Here is a 19,508-nt window from a genome sequence, read left to right on the forward strand (position 1 = left end):
AGCTTCATGAGGTAGTCACCTGGAATGCATTTCAATTAACAGGTGTGCCTTGTTAATTTGTGGAATGTCTTTCCTTCCTGATACGTTTGAGCCAATCAGTTGTGTTGTGACAAGGTAGGGGTGGTATTCAGAAGATAGCCCAATTTGGTAACTGACCAAGCCCATATTAGTGCAAGAACAGCTCAAATATGCAAAGAGAAACGATAGTCCATTACTTCAAGACATTAAGGTCAGTCAATCTGAAAAATTTAGTGAATGGGTAAGTGAATGGCCAAATTGTTGCAAAGAAACCACTACTAAAGGACAACAATAAGAAGAAGAGACTTCCTTGGGCCAAGAAACACAAGCAATGGACATTAGACTGATGGAAATCTGTCTTTTGGTCTGATGAGTCCAAATTGGAGATTTTAACAGCCATGTCTTTGTGAGACGCAGAGTATGTATGGTTCCCACTGTGAAAAATGGAGGTGTGATGTGTGGAGGTGCTTTGATTGTGATACAGTCTGATTTATTTCGAATTCAAGACACACTTAACCTGCATGGCTACCACAGCATTCTGCAGGTATACGCCATACCATCTGGTTTGCGCTTAGTGGGACTATCATTTGTTTTTCAACAGGACAATAACCCAAGACACACCTCCAGGCTGTGTAAGGGCTATTTGACTAAGGAGAGTGATGGAGTGCTGAATCAGATGACCTGGCATCCACAAGTACCCTATCTCAACCCAATTGTGAAGGATTGGGATGAGTTGGAGTGAAGGAAAAGCAGCCAACAAGTGCTCAGCATATGTGGGAACTCCTTCAAGACTGTTGGAAAAGCATTCCAGGTGAAGCTGGTTGAGAGAATGCCAAGAGTGTGCAAAGCTGTCATCAAGACAAAGGGTGGCTACTTTGAAGAACCTAAAATATATATTTTGATTTGTTTAAGACTTTTTTGGTTACAACATGATTCCATATATGTTATTTCATAGTTTTGAGGTCTTCACTATTATTCTACAATGTAGTAGGTGTGTCCAAACTTAGTTTTTTGTTAGAATTTTACCCCATTTTTGTGGTATCCAATTGTTTAGTAGCTACTATCTTGTCTCATCGCTACAACTCCCGTACGGGCTCAGGAGAGACGAAGGTTGAAAGTCATGCGCCCTCCGATACACAACCCAACCAAGCCGCACTGCTTCTTAACATAGCACGCATCCAACCCGGAAGCCAGCCGCACTAATGTGTCGGAGGAAACACCGTGCACCTGACACCGCGGCGGGCCGGACACTACGCGCGTCCCGCCACAGGAGTCGCTGGTACGCGATGAGACAAGGATATCCCTACCTGCCAACCCCTCCCTAACCCGGACGAGGCTAGGCCAATTGTGCGTCGCCCCACGGACCTCCCGGTCGCGGTCGGTTACGACAGAGCCTGGGCGCAAAACCAGTCTCTGGTGGCACAGCTGGCGCTGCAGTACAGTGCTCTTAACCAATGCGCCACCCGGGAGGCCCTGTGTCTTTTAACTGGTACTGTATATGATCAGAATAAATTTTATGGTTACACACCCTGTAAGTCAAACACACATGACTGCGTCTACAACCATGAGTCTTAGTGGAAATGGAACTATCACCACCACCGAACCACCCTCCTCCCTACCCATCCCCGTCAACAACTCACTGGTCCAGGGCCTTGTAGTAGATGTCCAGGTCCTTGTTGGCCAGCTCTGTGGTCCTCATGACGATCATCCTGTCCCGAAAGCGTTCGTCAGCCTTGCCGTACTGGTCCTCGCGGAGCTCCTTGCGGAAGCGGATGATCTCCTCCTCAAAGCCCTTCTGTCGGCCCAATGCTACGCTGCGGTTCTTCTTCAGGTCGTCCACGCGCTGCTCAGACTCCCTGCGCTCGCTGAGAACCAGGGGAGAACTTTTAAGTTCCATGCTCAGAACATATGAAAGCTGGTGTTTCCTTTTAACTGGTTGTTCCTTTCAATATTCCCAGGTAAGAAGTTTTAGGTTGTAATTATTCTAGGAATTATAGGACTCTCTCTCTCTCTATACCATTTGTATTTCATATACCTTTGACTTGGATGTTCCTATAGGCACTATAGTATTGCCAGACTAATCTCGGGAGTTGATAGGTTTGAAGTCATAAACAGCGCAATGCTTGAAGCACAGCGAAGAGCTGCTGGCAAATGCAGGAAAGTGCTGTTTGAATGAATGGTTACGAGCCTGCTGCTGCCTACCACTGCTCAGTCGGACCGCTCTATCAAATCATAGACTTAATTATAATCTAATAAAACACAGAAATAGGTCATTAATATGGTCAAATCCGGAAACTATAATTTCGAAAACAAAACATTTATTATTTCAGTGAAATACGGAACCGTTCCATATTTTACCTAACGGGTGGTGGCAACCCTAAGTCTAAATAGTGCTGTTACATTGCACAACCTTCAATGTTATGTCATAATTATGCGTAATTCTGGCAAATAAATTATGGTCTTTGTTAGAAAGAAATGATCTTCACACAGTTCGCAACGAGCCAGGCGGCTCAAACTGCTGCATATGCCCTGACTCTGCTTGCACAGAACGCAAGAGAAGTGACAATTTCCCTAGTTAAAATAAAATCATGTTAGCAGGCAATATTAACTAAATATACAGGTTTAAAAATATATACTTGCGTATTGATTTTAAGAAAGGCATTGATGTTTATGGTTAGGTACACATTGGTGCAACGACAGTGCTTTTTTCGTGAATCCGCTTGTTAAATCATCACCCGTTTGGCGAAGTAGGCTGTGATTCAATGATAAATTAACAGGAACTGCAACAATTATATGCAACGCAGGACAAGCTAGATAAACCAGTAATGTCATAAACCATGTGTAGTTAACTAGCGATTATGTTAAGTTTAAAAAATCAATCACAAGTTTAATGCTAGCTAGCAACTTACCTTGGCTCAAATCAAATAAAAGTTTGTCATGTGCACAGAATACAACAGGTATAGCAGACCTTACAGTGAAATGCTTACTTACAGGCTCTAACCAATAATGCGGAGGGGAAAAAAAGTGTGTGTAGGTAAGTAAAGAAATAAAACAGGTAGCCAGCCTGCCATGCAGTCCCCTCGTGGAGTGCAATGTAATCGGCCATAATCTGTGTCCAAAAATGCTGATTACCGATTGTTATGAAATCGGCCTTAATTAAATCAGCCATTCCCGATTAATCAGTCGACCTCTAAAAGGGACTGGTGTCCCCAGAGATTCTGTGTAAAAAAGGTTGTATGAGCTGACACCACCACCTCTCTGACTCTGTATTCTCACTAGTAACCAGGGATGAAGGCACACGTACAGCCTTATGTGTTGGCCTAGGGTATATTCTGGAGGTATTTCAGATGGGTCACTTTGTAACAGGAGTCCTACAAGGGTTGCATCTCCACCCAGAAGGACTAGGTCATATGAACCGACACCACCAACATGAATCTTTTAAGACACAATCCAAATTCCAGCATCTGATTATTAGTTCAAAATTCAGGCAGGTATAATACAATCAATTCCATATTATCTTATGGAACCTGGGAGGCATGGATTAGCATCAGAAGCATACGTGGGTTTGAACATGTTGCGTTTTGGGACCACTCCCGGGTGCAGGTGAGCATGGTCAAGGAGGCGTTCTTACTTGCGTAGTTGCAGGACCTGCATGTTCCCCATATCCTTCGCCACAGCCTCTCGTTTCTTGGTCACGTCCTTCAGCTCCTCGATGCGCTTCCTCAACGTCAGGTTGTCCTGCAGCCAACGCTCTTGGACCTTCAATCATATCACACGGTCACCCAGATCTCAAGTTCACAGATTTCACCCAACACTACCACTTGTTTTCTTTGCTCCTTCATAAAAGCACACTGGTAACTTACTGAATGGGGGAGCAAAAGGAGAGACAGACATAATTAGGGAAAATATATATGCCACCTGAGCTCACCTTCTGAGTGTCTATGTCTTGCCTGATGTTTCCACTGTCTTTGTTAATCTTCTCCCGTTGCTTCTCTGCCTCATGGACCTGAGTGTTGGTCTCTCGGAGCTCCCCCTCTTTTTGCTTCAAAAGAAACACATGACAAAATGTGTCAAAAGAAATTGAGACAATGCTTATGACAGGATGAGGAACAGAACCGAACCAATGTTTACCTCTTTGTAATCATCCTTGCCCTCTTCTGTGTATCCGGTAATCTCTCTTTCAAAGGCGGCCATGCTTTTAACTTTGTCTTTGATGCTATTTATCTGGGATGGAGGGAATGAACAGGTGGTTAGAAGTGCTACTTTGAAATAAATAATAACGATCTTGGCATGATTGAGACATGGTATGCAATTAAACCTGTTCCCAGACACTTCCGTGAAGAGTGTGAAGAGTCTGGTGGACAAACACGTCAAACTTGGCCTTTGTTAGCCAATAGAGAAATACCGGGAAAAATTCCTGCCGCATAGGCATTAGTTTAATCTACCAACCAATCATCTCCCACAACACCTCCCCCCGAACCCTCCCCATACGCGAGCACAACCACAAGTACAGCGGCATGCCTCGCAGTTGTGCGATGTCACTCAAATTAAATAACATACTTTGTTCACTATCACACTCACTATGGCCAACTTTGAATCGTTGATGTACCAGGCTTATATGCGCAATAGCCTGGGGACGAGGTTAGTAGGAGAGACATGAAGTGACTGGAGAAACACTGTTATCAGACTTAATATGCAGTCCTCCATTAGCACTTTGAAAGGCAAGACATGTTGGACAGTTAAATAATACAAACGAGAAAGAGGTGGTGGTACCTTCTCTTGTCCCTCCTCCTGCCTCTGCTTCCTGCGCTCCATCAAATCCAGCCTCTCCTGCTGCAGCTTCTCCAGGGTGGTGGCCAGAGGGGACACCTGCTCCTTAGCTTCCTGAACACAGGGAGCAGATAACCTTGATACACTGATAAAGCGATACACCATGACCTTCTCTTATTACTAAGACTACAAAACATCACAGCCAATACAGAAGAAAACATGTTATAACCGTCAAACCACCTGCTGCTAGACAGTTCTACCAACACTGAGGTTTTAGTAGGATTCCAGATAGTTTCCTCAGACAGGTCACTGCTCTGAGTGGAGTTTTACCTTGATCTCTCTGTGCAGAGCCTGAATCTCAGTGGTGTACTCCACACACTGCTCCTCCAGCTGCTGCTGCTTCTGCATGTTACTGGAGATCTGCAGCTTCTCCGCCCGGGTCTCGTTCATGCTGCTCTTCAGGCTCTGGATCTGCTCCTGCTGGTCCTGGATGAGTTTACGCTTCAGCTCCATCTTGCTGGATGCTGCAATGAATCAAATAACATTGGAATTCTTTGTAATACAGTATAAGGGTGGAATAGATTGGTACAGTAAGGGGAAAAAGTATTTGATCCCCTGCTGATTTTGTACGTTTGCACACTGACAAAGAAATTATCAGTCTATAATTTTAATGGTAGGTTTATTTGAACAGTGAGACACAGAACAACAACAAAATCCAGAAAAAAGCATGTCAAAAATGTTATATATTGATTTGCATTTTAAATGGGGGAAATAAGTATTTGTTGTACCCCTCTCAATCAGAAAGATTTCTGGCTCCCAGGTGTCTTTTATACAGGTAACGAGATGAGATTAGGAGCACACTCTTCAAGGGAGTACTCCTAATCTCAGTCCACAGAAGCAATCAATCAGATTCCAACCTCTCCACCCTGGCCAAGACCGAAGAGCTCTCCAAGGATGTCAGGCACAAGATTGTAGACCTACACAAGGCTGGAAATGGACCAAGACCATCGCCAAGCAGCTGGGTGAGAAGGTGACAACAGTTGGTGCAATTATTCGCAAATGGAAGAAACACAAAATAACTGTCAATCTCCCTCGGCCTGGGGCTCCATGCAAGATCTCAATTGGTAACACACTATGCCGTGAAGGACTGAAATCCTGCAGTGCCCGCAAGGTCCCCCTGCTCAAGAAAGCACATATACATGCCCGTCTGAAGTCTGCCAATGAACATCTGAATGATTCAGACGACGACTGGGTGAAAAGTGTTGTGGTCAGATGAGACCAAAATGGAGCTCTTTGGCATCAACTCAACTCGCTAAGGGGACAGGACAACTTCACCGCATCAAAGAGATGATGGACGGGGCCTTGTACTGTTAAATATTGGGTGAGAACCTTCTTCCCTCAGCCAGGGCATTGTGGATGGGTATTCCATAATGACAATGACCCAAAACACACAGCCAAGGTAACAAAGGAGTGGCTCAAGAAGAAGCACATTAAGGTCCTGGAGTGGCCTAGCCAGTCTCCAGACCTGAATCCCATAGAAAATCTGTGGAGTGAGCTGAAGGTTCGAGTTGCCAAACGTCTGCCTCGAAACCTTAATGACTTGGAGAAGATCTGCAAAGAGGAGTGGGACAAAATCCCTCCTGAGATGTGTGCAAACCTGATGGCCAACTACAAGAAACGTCTGACCTCGTGATTGCCAACAAGGGGTTTGCCACCAAGTACTAAGTCATGTTTTGCAGAGAGGTCAATACTTATTTCCCCCATTAAAATGCAAATCAATTTATTAACATTTTTGACATGTGTTTTTCTGGATTTTTTTGTTGTTATTCTCTCACTGTTCAAATAAACCTACCATTAAAATTATAGTCTGATCATTTCTTTGTCAGTGGGAAAATGTACAAAATCAGCAGGGGATCAAATACAACTTATACTTCACTACATTCCTAAAGAAAATCAGGTACTTTTTAAATCGATACATTTTCCCTGACACCCAAAAGCAGTCCTTACATTTTGAATGTTTAGCCGGACAGGAAAATGGTTAAATTCACACACTTCAAGAGAACATCCCAGGTCATCCCTACTGCCTCTGACCTGGTGGACTCACTAAACACACATGCTTAATTTGAAAATTATGTCTGAGTGTTGGAGTGTGCCCTTGGCTATCGGTAAATTTTAAAAATGAAGGAAATGGTGATGTCTGGTTTGCTTAATATAAGACATTTGAAATGATTTATACTTTTACTTTTGAAATTAAGTATATTTTAGCAATTATATTTACTTTTGATATTTAAAACCAAATACTTTTATAACTCAAATAAAATTTTACTGAGCCACTTTCACTTGAGTCATTTCCTATTAAGGTATCTTTACGTTTACTCAAGTATGACAATTTGGTACTTGTTCCACAATTGCCGAAGTCTAAGACCAAGAAGAAATTCCCTCTTGGGCCGAGGGCAGACACTGGTTTTGAAGATTGCACGGGGGGCTACTTCATCACGTGACCATGACCGACTGATGTCAGCTTCACCTACACTGAATTGATCTATAGGCTACTGTATGTCATCAGAGATGTAATATGTACATGAAGAAACAACAATTCCCTTCACTAACAGCTACAGTAGATTTACTATAAGGAAATCCAACTTCCAGTCTGGCATTTTACAGTTGCTCAACAGGTCTTGCGGAGGAGGCCCCAGTGTAACATTATCCCCAGGCAGCTCGTACTTGTGTCCAGGCGATGCTGGGTCTCCTGTTTCTCCTGGTTGACCTGCTGAATGGTGCGGCTCAGGTCCACTCCCTGCAGCTTGGCAGCTTGCTGGGCTATCTTCCTCTCCACATCCTTCAGGTCCAGCTAGAGACCAAGGACACACACAGACAGAGGAGGTTACCACAACAGTCAAGGATGGAATGAAGGAGGGTAAAGAGAGATGCACAGAAAGAAACTAGGGATGGCCATTTGAAACGATTTCGCTATTTGAATAGCCCCCCCAGTAGTCGAGATGTATTAACTTTAAAAATAAAATAAAATGGGGACTTGCTTGCTCGACTCGGGAGAGCCGGTGCGCTGCTTGTTTCAGCAGAAGGGTGGGGGAGCGGCGGGAGAGGAGCAGGTGTGTGTGTTGCACGGACGGAGACAGAGGGAGATGAAGTAGCCAAACAAAAACGCGCTTGTTAGAACAAGTTGTTGCTGCCATAGGTTATGTATCATACCATCTGGTAGTGCCTTGTCTTGACCACATCAGATTGATGTAAAGAAGCTAGCTAGCTAGCTACAGTAGCCAGCTAAGTTAGCAGTACGTCTCATTTTTAAATGGGACGCAGTTATAAAAATTGTCATAAAACTGTTATTTTATTCAAATGTCAAATGCAAATGGATCTATCCTTATAGGCTACATAGCAATGTCACAGATGTATTATTTTATACAAAGCCTTTTCATTGTTAAAGGTGCAAAATGCAGTAGTGCTGAGCAATTAGTGCTTTTCTAGGTCGGTTCGGTTTCAGTTATAAAAACAATACATGGTTTTCGATTGAAGTTATATTTTTTGCTTTACATGAAATGTATTATGAAATAATGACAATTATCTTAGAGCTTTTTAAATGGAAATTCCAAAGCCAAACATAGTGAACATCCAATAAGGACTGGGCCGTATACAGTATTTTACAGGTTTGGGTTTTTGCTTTACCTTCTATAATGATATTCGAATGTTTGGTTTGTTTAATGTGATACGCTGTGTAACGTCTGTTTTTATAGCTTACTCCGCTACTTGAGTCTTTTCTCTCCACTCTCCATACTGTTTTCCACACAGACCAAGCCCCACCCCCTGGCACTCAAGGAGCGCATTTGTTGTTGCTCGACCACGAGACACTTGCTTTCAGTCTGCGTGGTCAATGCACCACATGCAACAATGTTGATGACTACAATGCGGTTTCCACTTTGATTCTTAATATAAATCCACAAGTGTAGCTAGCAAGCTGGCGAACTAGCTAGCAAGCTAATAAATATACTGAGTCAGACTAAACATAGCTAGCTATACAGCCGGATACAATGATTGTCTAGGCCTAAATCAGCATGTTTGTGCAACAATATCAAGATCAAAAAGGAATTATAAAAAATATTTAACTAGGCAAGCCAGTTAAGAACAAATTCTTATTTACAACACGACAACACTGGGTCAATTGTGTGTCGCCCTATGGGCCTCCCAATTAAGGACTGTAGTGATAACTCTTGCACTGAGATGCAGTGCCTTAGACCGCTGTGCCACTCAGGAGCCCTGGAAGCCTGAATATGTTAGCTACATGAAGTAGTTAAGATTATTATTATTATATATTTTTTTACATAGCCAAAGATGATAGGGTCCCCTAGGAAACCCTGACCAACACTTTGGTTCCTACCCTGTCACAACAACTCCTCCCTGGCATTTTCATTCGTTGTAATGTCAAACACTGTATTCAAAGTGCCCACTGTGATATAGATTTTTTTTTACACCTTTTTCTCCTCAATTTCACGGTATCCAATTGGTAGTTAAAGTCTTGTCCTATCACTGCAACTCCTGTACAGATTCGGGAGAGGCGAAGGTCGAGAGCCATGCGTCCTCCGAAACACAACCCTGCCAAGCCGCACTGCTTCTTGACACACTGCTCGCTTAACCCGGAAGCACCAATATATCGGAGGAAACACCGTACACCTGCCGACCGAAGTCAGCGTGCATGCGCCTGGCCGGCCACAAGGAGTCGCTAGAGTGCGACAAGGACATCCTGGCCGGGCAAACCCTACCCTAACCCGGATGACACTGGTCCAATTGTGCGCTGTCTAATAGGTCTCCCGGTCGTGGCAGGCTGCGACACCGCCTGGGATCAAATCTGGGTCTGTAGTGATGCCTCTAGCACTGCGAAGCAGTGCCTTAGTCCGCTGCCATGCAGTACCTTAGTCCGCTGTGCCACTTGAGGCCGGACCACTTATCTTCTAACTATAGAATTAGAAATAATTATTTTTTCCATAATTCCAACAGTTCACCCAAGTGTTTCGATCTAAATGGCAATTGCAACAAAATCGGTTAAAAATAAGTTCTAGATTCTTTCCCCATATCGTTCAGCCCTATGAGGCAGTGTGGAAATGATCTCAAATGAGTGCAGGAAATGCAGAAATTGATGAAGGCAGAATTTTGTTGTATACCGTTCAATTAAATGTCAACCAATCAGAATGGAGAGAGACCCCTTGAAATACTCACCCAGCCCTCTCTCTCTCCATTCGTCTCTGTCAGGCCCACATGGGTAGACATCAATAGAAAAATAGGAAATTACTATGAATCTCTCTTTTCTTCAATTTTGTATATCTTATCCTTTTTAATTCCTTAAAGTCATCATGTCATCTATGCTCAAGCAGTAGCAGCCAGATAACGTCTCTGTACTTCCCACACGGTTCTGTCTTTAGTCATCCTATTTCACTAGACTAGCTGCAGAGCTGTCTAACGAAATCATTTTACTAGTTCATCAAATCGAAAGCATACTTTCATGAACTATCTAGGCCTGAGCCGGAAAAAACAGGCGTAACAGATTCCGGTCATTTCAGTAAATTACCACATTTCTGCTCTGAACTACCGTAATTTCCGGACTAAAAGCCGTTACTTTATTCCCACACTTTGAACCTCGCGGTTTACACAATGACACGGCTAATTTATGGATTTTTCCCGCTTTCACAAGATTCATGCCGCCAAAAAACTGAGCACCGTCACATAATGTGACGTAAATCGAGCGCGCTCAAACTTCCCATCATTCTGATTACAGTAGTAATTTTGTCACCCTCATCATGGCAAAGACACGGAGAAATGCATATGATGCAGCTTTCAAGTTGAAGGTGATCGATTTGGCTGTTGGAAAAGGAAATAGAGCTGCTGCACGGGAGCTTGGCCTTAATGAGTCGATGATAAGACGTTGGAAACAGCAGCGTGAGGAACTAACTCAGTGCAAAAATACAACAAAAGCTTTCAGAGGGAAGAAAAGCAGATGGCCCAAAGTATTTGCAGCCACTCGACATCAGTGTAAATCGTGCATTTAAGGTGGCGCTCCTTGTTCAGTGGGAGGCTTGGATGACAAGTGGGGAGAAATCCTTCACTAAAACGGGCCGCAGGCGAAGAGCATCTTATGGTCAAGTATGCCAGTGGGTCCTGACAGCGTGGAGCATTGTCAAAAAATCCACTATCATCAACGGGTTTCGAAAGGCTGGAATGCTGCGTGTTGAAGGGGCAGCATGAGCTCAGCGGGGAATTTGCCTCCGGATGAAAGTGACGAGAGCAACAATGAAAACGATCCAACATCGGATGAAGCAATTCTGAGGCTATTCAACTCCGACACCGAAGGAGATGACTTCAGTGGTTTCAGTGCACAGACTTTCTTGGTAGGCTACTGTTTTAATTTTTGTTACAAGCCGTGTTTCATTTAAAGGCTGTGTAAAGTTAATTTGTTTCAATGTACCGGTAGGCACCTGCGGCTTATAGACATGTGCGGCTTATTTATGTACAAAATATATATTTTTTAATAATTCAGTGGGTGCGGTTTATATTCAGGTGCGCTTAATAGTCCAGCAATTACGGTAGGTTGAATATTTGCTTAATGAAAACTACAACTCCTTTCAGCCCCAAAAAATCAGAGCATAAATGGAATTCCAAGTAATTTAACCAATGTTGGTCAATTAGTGGATTTTATAAGCACAAGAAAATTTTTACAAAAAGTATTATATTTGCTTTGTTGTCAAACTGAAATGAGGCAATGTATACTAAGTGTACAAAAATAATATATCCTAATATTGAGTTGCACCCCCTATGAACCTCTGAACAGCCTCAATTTGTCGGGGCATAGATTATGTGTCGAAAGCCTTCCACAGGGTCGGCGGCCCACAGTTGTGTCAAGATGACTGGATGTCCTTTGGGTGGTGGACCATTATTGATACACACGGGACAATTGTGTGGAAAAACCCAGCAGCGTTGCAGTTCTTGACACACTCAAACTGGTACACATGACACCAGACCCTCAGTACTTTACTCAGTACTTTGTTGAAGCACCTTTGACCGCAATTACAGCCTTGAGTCTTCTTTGGTATGACGCTACAATCTTGGCACACCTGTATTTGAGGAGTTGTTCCCATTCTTCTCTGCAGATCCTCTCAAGCTCAGTCAGGATGGATGGGGAGCCTCGCTGCACAGCTATTTTCAGATCTCTCCAGAGATGTTCAAATCGGGTTCAAGTCCAGACTCTGGCTGGGCCACTCAAGGACATTCAGAGAATCGTCCCAAAGCCACTCTCCTTTGTTGTCTTGGCTGTGTGCTTAGAGTCGTTGTCCTGTTGGAAGGTGAACCGTCGCCCCAGTCTGAGGTCCTGACCAGGTTTTCATCAATAGCTCTCTGTACTTTGCTCCGTTCATCTTTCCCTCAATCCATCCACACAGCATGATGCTGCCACCACGCTTCATTGTAGGGATGGTGCCAGGTTTCTTATAGACATGACACTTGGCTTTCAGGCCAAAGAGTTCAATCTTGGTTTCATCTGACAAGAGAATCTTGTTTCTCATGGTCAGAGTCCTTTAGGTGCCTTTTCGCAAACTCCAAGCGGCCTGTCATGTGTCTTTTGCTGAGGAGTGGCTTCTGTCTGGCCATTCTACCATAAAGGCCTGATCGGTGGAGTGCGGCAGAGATGGTTTTCCTTCTGGAAGGTTCTCCCATCTCCACAGAGGAGAACCATCAGGTTCTTGGTCACCTCCCTGACCAAGGCCCTTCTCCCGATTGCTCAGTTTGGCCAGGCGGACAGCTCTAGGAAGAGTCTTGGTATTTCCAAACCTCTTCCATTTATGAAAGATGGAGGCCACTGTGTTCTTGGGGACTTTCAATGCTGCAGAAATGTTTTGGTACCCTTCCCCAGATCTGTGCCTCAACACAATCCTGTCTCGGAGCTCTTTGGACAATTCCTTTAATCTCATGGCTTGGTTTTTTGCTCTGACATGCACTGTCAACTGTGTGACCTTGTATAGACATGTGTGTGCCTTTCCAAATCAATTGAATTTACCACCAGTGGACTCCAATCAAGTTGTAGAAACAGCTCAAGGATGATCAATAGAAACAGGATGCACCTGAGCTCAATTTTGAGTCTCATAGCAAAGGGTCTGAAAAACAAAAATAAGGTATCTGTATTTTCTCTCTCGCTTTGACAGAACTTTTTTGTATTTAATCCATAATAGAATAAGGATGTAACGTAACAAAATGTGGAAAAAGTACAGGCTTCTGAAAACTTTCCGAATGCACTGCATATCATTAAACAAAAAAATAAATAATAATACTCTCACAAGAAATCGAATACTACCACCGTTTGGATATTCGAATAACCTAGCCCATCCCTGAAAGAAACACAGAAATCATTGACATCTCTATATGGTGACTTTCACATTAAGAATGAAGATCACACAGGCCGTGTTATGTTAATCGTTATGTGGTCTGACCTGGTATCTGTCCATGAGGGAGATGTCCTGCAGGCAGGCCTTGGCTGTGTCCTCCTCTGACATCAGAGTGGACAGCAGGGTCTCCTGCTCCTCCACATCCCCCTTCAGCCTCTCAATGTCCCGGTTCACGTTCTGCAGCCGGTTCCTCAGCTCAGGAAGCTCCTTCTCCTGCAGCTCAGCAATAGACTGCCTGGTGGTTACCACAGCACAGAACAGGGCCTGGGTCAGCAACTCATGTGGATCAACTGAGATGAGAGTAGGATATGGCTTAGGTGGAGAAAGGGTCAAGAGAATGGGACATGAGCAGTGGAGCAGGACATTTACAACAGTTCTGAGTGATAATTCTTCTGCCCCAGTCAAACAGCAGCAAGCCATACAAAATGACATATGTTTTTTCTTTCACATCCATCTATTATGAAGTACCAGAACATGATCCTCTCTCACAGGTTATGTGCAGCGGCTGCCTGATCAAGATGTGTGCCTCTGCATTGTACAGGCATCCACTACCATCTAGTGGAAGAAATGCAACCTAATCCAAAAGCCTATCGTCTACAATGAAAATACACAAGCAGTAAGTACTCCCCGATCCGTTCTAACCTGACAGGTTTGAGAGCCATCATGTCGTCCTTCCTCCTCTCCTTCCTCTTCAGGTCCTGCTCGGTGTTCTTCAGCTTGTCAGGGACCAGGCGCAGCTTGGACTGCATGTCGTTGATGACGTCCTGGAGCTCAGCCTCCGAGGGGAAGATGCGCTGGCACACGGGGCAACAGGGCTCGCCCTCCTCTGTCAGCTGACTGATGAACTGAGTGTACACGGCTGTGGCTCCCGCCAGCATGGCTGAGCACGCACACACACACAGGGTTAATAAGATCTGACATTATTTAAAACAGATCAGAAAATATACCGTACCAGGCAAAAGCCTCATATTCAACTCGTGGGCCTGTTAGTTACCTCTCTGCTTGGAGGTCTTCTCCAGGTCGTCCTGCAGCTTGCCCAGGTCCTGCTGGAAGTCCTGACTGCCACACACGTTGAACATCTTCTCCTCATAGCTGGCCAGCTGCTGCTCCTTCCTCCTGATCTCTGCTGTGATGTGGCTCTTATTCTGCTCCCCCGACGCCAGCTCCTTACTGCAAGCACAGAATCACATAGACCTCAGCAACTTCTTACTGTAACAACACGAAGACAGAGCAGATACTATATTAATTTGGCCATGTTTGACAGAAGCACTCACTTGAGCTTGGCTAGTTTCTCCCTGGTGGAGTTGATCTCTTTGGACTTGGCGTGGATCCAGTCCTCCAGCTCCCTCTTCTTAGGGAAGTGACCCAGCAGGGACACCAGATCCTCACTGTGCCTTGACTTGATCTTCCTCACCTGATCTTCTTTATCTGTCTGAGGGAAGAAGAGAGACCCACAGGCTCATGTTACCCCTGGCCAGGTTGAGAGTGACCTCTTGTTCCTCGTCATGGGTCAGGTTTGGGCCACAAACTAAACAACGAAGCGTACATCTTGTATACATCTTGTATACTCAGGTAGTTGTGTGTATACTGAATATATATATAATATATATATAATATATATATATATATATATATATATATATATATATATATATAATATATATATATATATATATATATAATATATATAATATATAATATATATATAATATATATAATATATATATATAATATAATATATATATAATATAATATATATATAATATAATATAATATATATATAATATAATATAATATAATATATATATATATAATATAATATAATATATATATATATAATTTTTTAAATCAACAATGCAGACCTGCACAAGGCTCACTACATTTCTCACATCTCAATTGTGTAGATTGACAATCTTTTAAGCTGTATAATGTCATTTAGCATATGCCGGTATCTTTAATTCTTCTTCTGAGCTGACACTACCTTATCCTTCTTGAGCATGTCCATCTGTGTGCGTGTGGTGGTGTGTGTGTTAAGGGTCTCCATTTCACGGTCCAGCCGACGCTGTGTGCGGTCCAGCTCAGCTTTGTCCTTCTGGAGCTCCAGCACCTCGGCCTTCAGCCCATCCACATTGGAGCTCTGCACCGCGCTCTCCAGCTCACGCTCCTGCAGAGAGACACCACAGATACACACAGGAATATCATGAACTTCAGTTTCCCCCAACTACTACTTAGAGGCAGGACTACTATTCAACATGTAGTCGTTTGCAGCTCTGGATGTTCCTTCGGTTGTCTAAGAAAATCTACGGGGACACTAATTTAAACCCAGGCGTAAACCACATCTAGTAAATACTCCGGAACTTTATCTAAGGGATAAACAACACATTCACAGATAAAAATCGCAGACAATGTGTTGTGCGCCTACCGCTTTGGTGAGCTCTGTCTCCAGTTCCTGCAGCCGGGAGGAGGAGCCCTCCAGTCTCTGTAGGTCAGACTTGACGTTCCTCAGTTCCTGCTGCTTCTTAACCTGCAGGTCTTTCTTCAGCTCCATGGTCCTCTCCAGACCAGTCTTTTTGTCTCTTATCTCATCGATGCTCTGCTGCTTCATGGCCTCCTTCTCTTGTATATCCCTCTGGAACACAGTTTGGAATACAGATGAATGGCTTGGAAGAACAAAGTTATACAACATGAATAAGGCCAGGAGTCAGTTTAGGTTCCGTTTCCTGACCGTTAAAACTAGATCAATGGAACAAAGCTGCATCTTTCCAAACTTCGTGTGGACGGGACTTTCTCTTACCATGACCTGGTTGGCGGCCTCAGTCTCCTGGTCGAGTCTTTCTTTGACCTGGCGGTTGAAGCTCTGCAGCTGTCTGTCATTGAAAGGGGACCGGTCGTAGCCCTCCATCTCCAGATAGGCTGCCAGGGCTCTCACCTGGGAGTCACGAGCCTTCATGTTCTGGGCATGGCGATCAGCCTCCAGCTGGAGACGACCTTAACGGAGGAGAGAAACACAACACGATCAATATCAGAGTAGCACCACTAACGATATTCAACATGATCTATTAGGTTTATTGGTTGCGTGTGTAGACCAACCAATACACATCAGTCTCGTGCAGGGTTTTCCCAAACTCGGTCTTGGGGCCCCGCTGGCTGCACCTTTTGGTTTTTGCCCGAGCACTGCACAGCTGATTCAAATAACCAAAGTTTGAGGAGTCAGTTATTCAAAACAGCTGTGTAGTGCTAGGGCAAAAACCAAAACATGCACCCAGTAGAGGCCCCAGGTCAGAGTTTGGAAAAACCTGGTTTAGTGCAGGGGTCTCCAACAGGTAGATCATAGCCCACCTATGAGTTGCTTGCCAATTCATTCTGAAAGTACATGCATTTTTTCACATGTTGCATGTAAACTGTGATAAACCTTCTGGCAAGTGTAGTCCCGTGTGGCTCACTTGGTAGAGCATGGCGCTTGCAACACCAGGGTTGTGGGTTCGATTCCCAAGGGGGACCAGTATGAAAATGTATGCTCTCACTACTGTAAGGTGCTCTGGATAAGAGTGTCTGCTATATTACTAAATGTAATGTAAAATGTACTAACCAATCAAAGCCACATTGACATTATTCTACCCCTGGTTAGCCACCATGTATCAATATCTCCAATTAATTTCCAGCAATATTGCACATCTGTCTGCCTGTATGGTGCTCGTGCCTCACACACACAAACTATGAAATAACACATGTAGTAACCAAAAGTGTTATCTTCCATCTTCATGAGGAATGCTTTTCAACAGTTTCCACATATGCTGGCTGCTTTTCCTTCACTCTGTGGTCCAACTCATCCTAAACCATCTCAAATGGGTTGAGGTCAGGTGATCGTGGAGGTCAGGTCATCTGATGCAGCACTCCACCACTCTCCTTGGTCAAATAGCCCTTACACAGCCTGGGGGTATGTTTTGGGTCACTGTCCTGTTGAATAAAAAATGGTAGTCCCACTAAGCACAAACCATGCGGTAGCCATGCTGATTAAGTGTGCTTTGAATTCTAAATAAATCATTGCTAGTGTCACCATCCCCACACCATAACACTTCATCATCCATGGTTCACAGTGGGAACTACACATGCGGATATCATCTGTTCACCTACACTGCATCTCACAAAGACACATCGGTTGGAACCAAAAATCTCCAATTTGGACCCCAAACCAAAGGATAGATTTCCACTGGTCTAATGTCCATTGCTCCCGGTTCTTGGCTCAAGCAAATCTCTTCTTATTGGTGGTTCACACAGTCTCCTCTGAACACTTGATGTTGAGATGTATCGGTTTCTTGAACTCTGTGAAGCATTTATTTGGGCTGCAATCTGAGGTGAAGTTAACTCTCAAACTTATCCTCTGCAGCAGAGGTAACTCTGGGTCTTCCTTTCCATCTTGTGGGTGGTACAGACTTCCCCCAAAAACCGTGTCATATTAAAAATGTTTTGCATGTCAGAAATCAAGTTCAAGATTTATAACTTTCAAAATAAATCTGGAATTTATCTTTAAGCAATGAAATGGACTCTTCCACCTTTCGCTTTTGTTGTTTCTCTATGAATAATTGTAATATTGAGAATACAACAGAAAAAAAAACATGTCTTATACACCAAGGACCGGGAAAGAGCTGCAGGGTAAAGAAAATAAAAATGTGCCGATTTGAAAGCTCGCAATAAGTATTTTTACATTTTAGTAGCTCACATACTAGAAAAGGTTGGAGACCCCTGGTCTAGCGCATCGATAAAGCAAATAAACACTGACAAACTAAAATATAACATGACTTATATGCACCAACATAGAACTCTTCATGGTTATAGTGTAGTCACTCCAATGTCACACCTTGTTCTACTAGAAGGTCGGACTGGAGGCGGTTGAGTCTCTGGCACTCTCTCACGGCTCGTTCCATCTCCCTCTGGCACTCTGTAAACCTCTTCTCCTTCTCCTTCACTGTCCTCTGGTGATTTTGGTACATCTCCTGCAGCTGCTCATCTGAGCCCTGGAACACCTGAGTTCGGCCACACAACAAGGCTTTAGTTACACAGGCCACACAGATGGATTGGAACAGGTCTTGGAAATGCCAGACACAACCATTAAGGAAAGATGCATGAAAGGGAGAGAGTTCCAAAATGTTACAAGATATTGTCTGAATAAAGATCTGTACTGTACCGACTTGTCATCTGTAAATTTAAAGCTGCAGAGTCCAATTCGTTATCTAATAGCACTGAGATTATAGTGCTTTTCCTATACGCTAATTAAGCTCTTCTCAAAATGGACAATTGGTTCTTTGTTAGCAGGTGTTGGGCTCACAAACACACTTATAAAGGTGTTCTCCATTGATGTGAATGGAATAGTGTTCTGGTGAAATGCGTCTGTCACACCTGCTCCATTTTCTCCTCCAGTTCCTGGTTGTCTTCCTCCATCTGCTTCTTCCTGCTGTCTAAAGCCTTGATGTCGTTGTCGAGTTTCATCACTTTTCCCAGATTCTCATCAATGTCAACCAGTCGGTTCTGAAATAAAACAGGTAGAAATACTTAAAAAGCGGTATAAATCTAGACCTTTTCCATTGCATGCCTACATTTAAAATGGATAAATTGGCTTCTAAATAACGATCTATAAAACACTTACTTTTCTGCTCTTCTGCACACCAATATCTCTACCTGTACATGACCATCTGATCTTTTATCACTCCAGTGTTAATCTGCAAAATTGTAATTATTTGCCTACCTCCTCATGCCTTTTGCACACATTGTATATAGACCCCCCCTTCGTTTTCTACTGTGTTATTGACTTGTTAATTGTTTACTCCATGTGTAACTCTTTGTTGTATGCTCACACTGCTATGCTTTATCTTGGCCAGGTCGCAGTTGCAAATGAGAACTTGTTCTCAACTAGCCTACCTGGTTAAATAAAGGTGAAATAAAAAAAATAAAAAAATAAAAATAAAGATGTAAACCATTCATCTTGTCTAGAACTAATTATCTATGGAAGAGGTCACACCTCCAGGGGTTCGATCTGGCCCTCTATCTTCTGTACGGCATCTTTGGAGGAGGCCAGCTGGGTCTCCTTGCTGGCAAGCAGCTCCCTGATCTCGAGGGCTTTCTCCTTGTTCAGCTTCAGGAACTTCAGCTCCACCTGGCACTCTCTCACCTCGTTAGACTGCTTGAGCATCAGCTGCCTCAGCGTCTCCAGCACCTTGATGTACCTGACAAGGGGAGGGAGGGAAAATTGTTGGTTCACAGCTAAATCCTTTATATCCATCA

At 43.6% G+C, this 19,508-nt stretch overlaps 1 protein-coding gene across 3 annotated transcripts in view; it reads right to left on the reverse strand.

The window, feature by feature from the left end:
- LOC109892985 (RAD50 homolog, double strand break repair protein) overlaps positions 1-19,508 on the reverse strand; it is a 48,876-nt gene that overhangs the window by 11,311 nt on the left and 18,057 nt on the right. For all 3 annotated transcript variants that reach the window (XM_020485936.2, XM_020485934.2, XM_031826939.1), the window contains 17 exons: positions 19,246-19,450; positions 18,627-18,755; positions 18,088-18,253; positions 16,024-16,217; positions 15,652-15,858; positions 15,211-15,393; positions 14,504-14,661; positions 14,224-14,399; positions 13,872-14,109; positions 13,275-13,464; positions 7,513-7,639; positions 5,119-5,312; positions 4,792-4,902; positions 4,150-4,242; positions 3,947-4,060; positions 3,650-3,777; positions 1,659-1,883 (listed from right to left, as the gene is read on the reverse strand). In XM_020485936.2, coding sequence (XP_020341525.1) covers positions 1,659-1,883; positions 3,650-3,777; positions 3,947-4,060; positions 4,150-4,242; positions 4,792-4,902; positions 5,119-5,312; positions 7,513-7,639; positions 13,275-13,464; positions 13,872-14,109; positions 14,224-14,399; positions 14,504-14,661; positions 15,211-15,393; positions 15,652-15,858; positions 16,024-16,217; positions 18,088-18,253; positions 18,627-18,755; positions 19,246-19,450 — 2,838 coding nt within the window. The remainder of the gene's footprint in view (positions 1-1,658; positions 1,884-3,649; positions 3,778-3,946; positions 4,061-4,149; positions 4,243-4,791; positions 4,903-5,118; positions 5,313-7,512; positions 7,640-13,274; positions 13,465-13,871; positions 14,110-14,223; positions 14,400-14,503; positions 14,662-15,210; positions 15,394-15,651; positions 15,859-16,023; positions 16,218-18,087; positions 18,254-18,626; positions 18,756-19,245; positions 19,451-19,508) is intronic.

Source organism: Oncorhynchus kisutch, linkage group LG6 (assembly GCF_002021735.2).
Source record: "Oncorhynchus kisutch isolate 150728-3 linkage group LG6, Okis_V2, whole genome shotgun sequence".
NCBI lineage: Eukaryota > Metazoa > Chordata > Actinopteri > Salmoniformes > Salmonidae > Oncorhynchus > Oncorhynchus kisutch.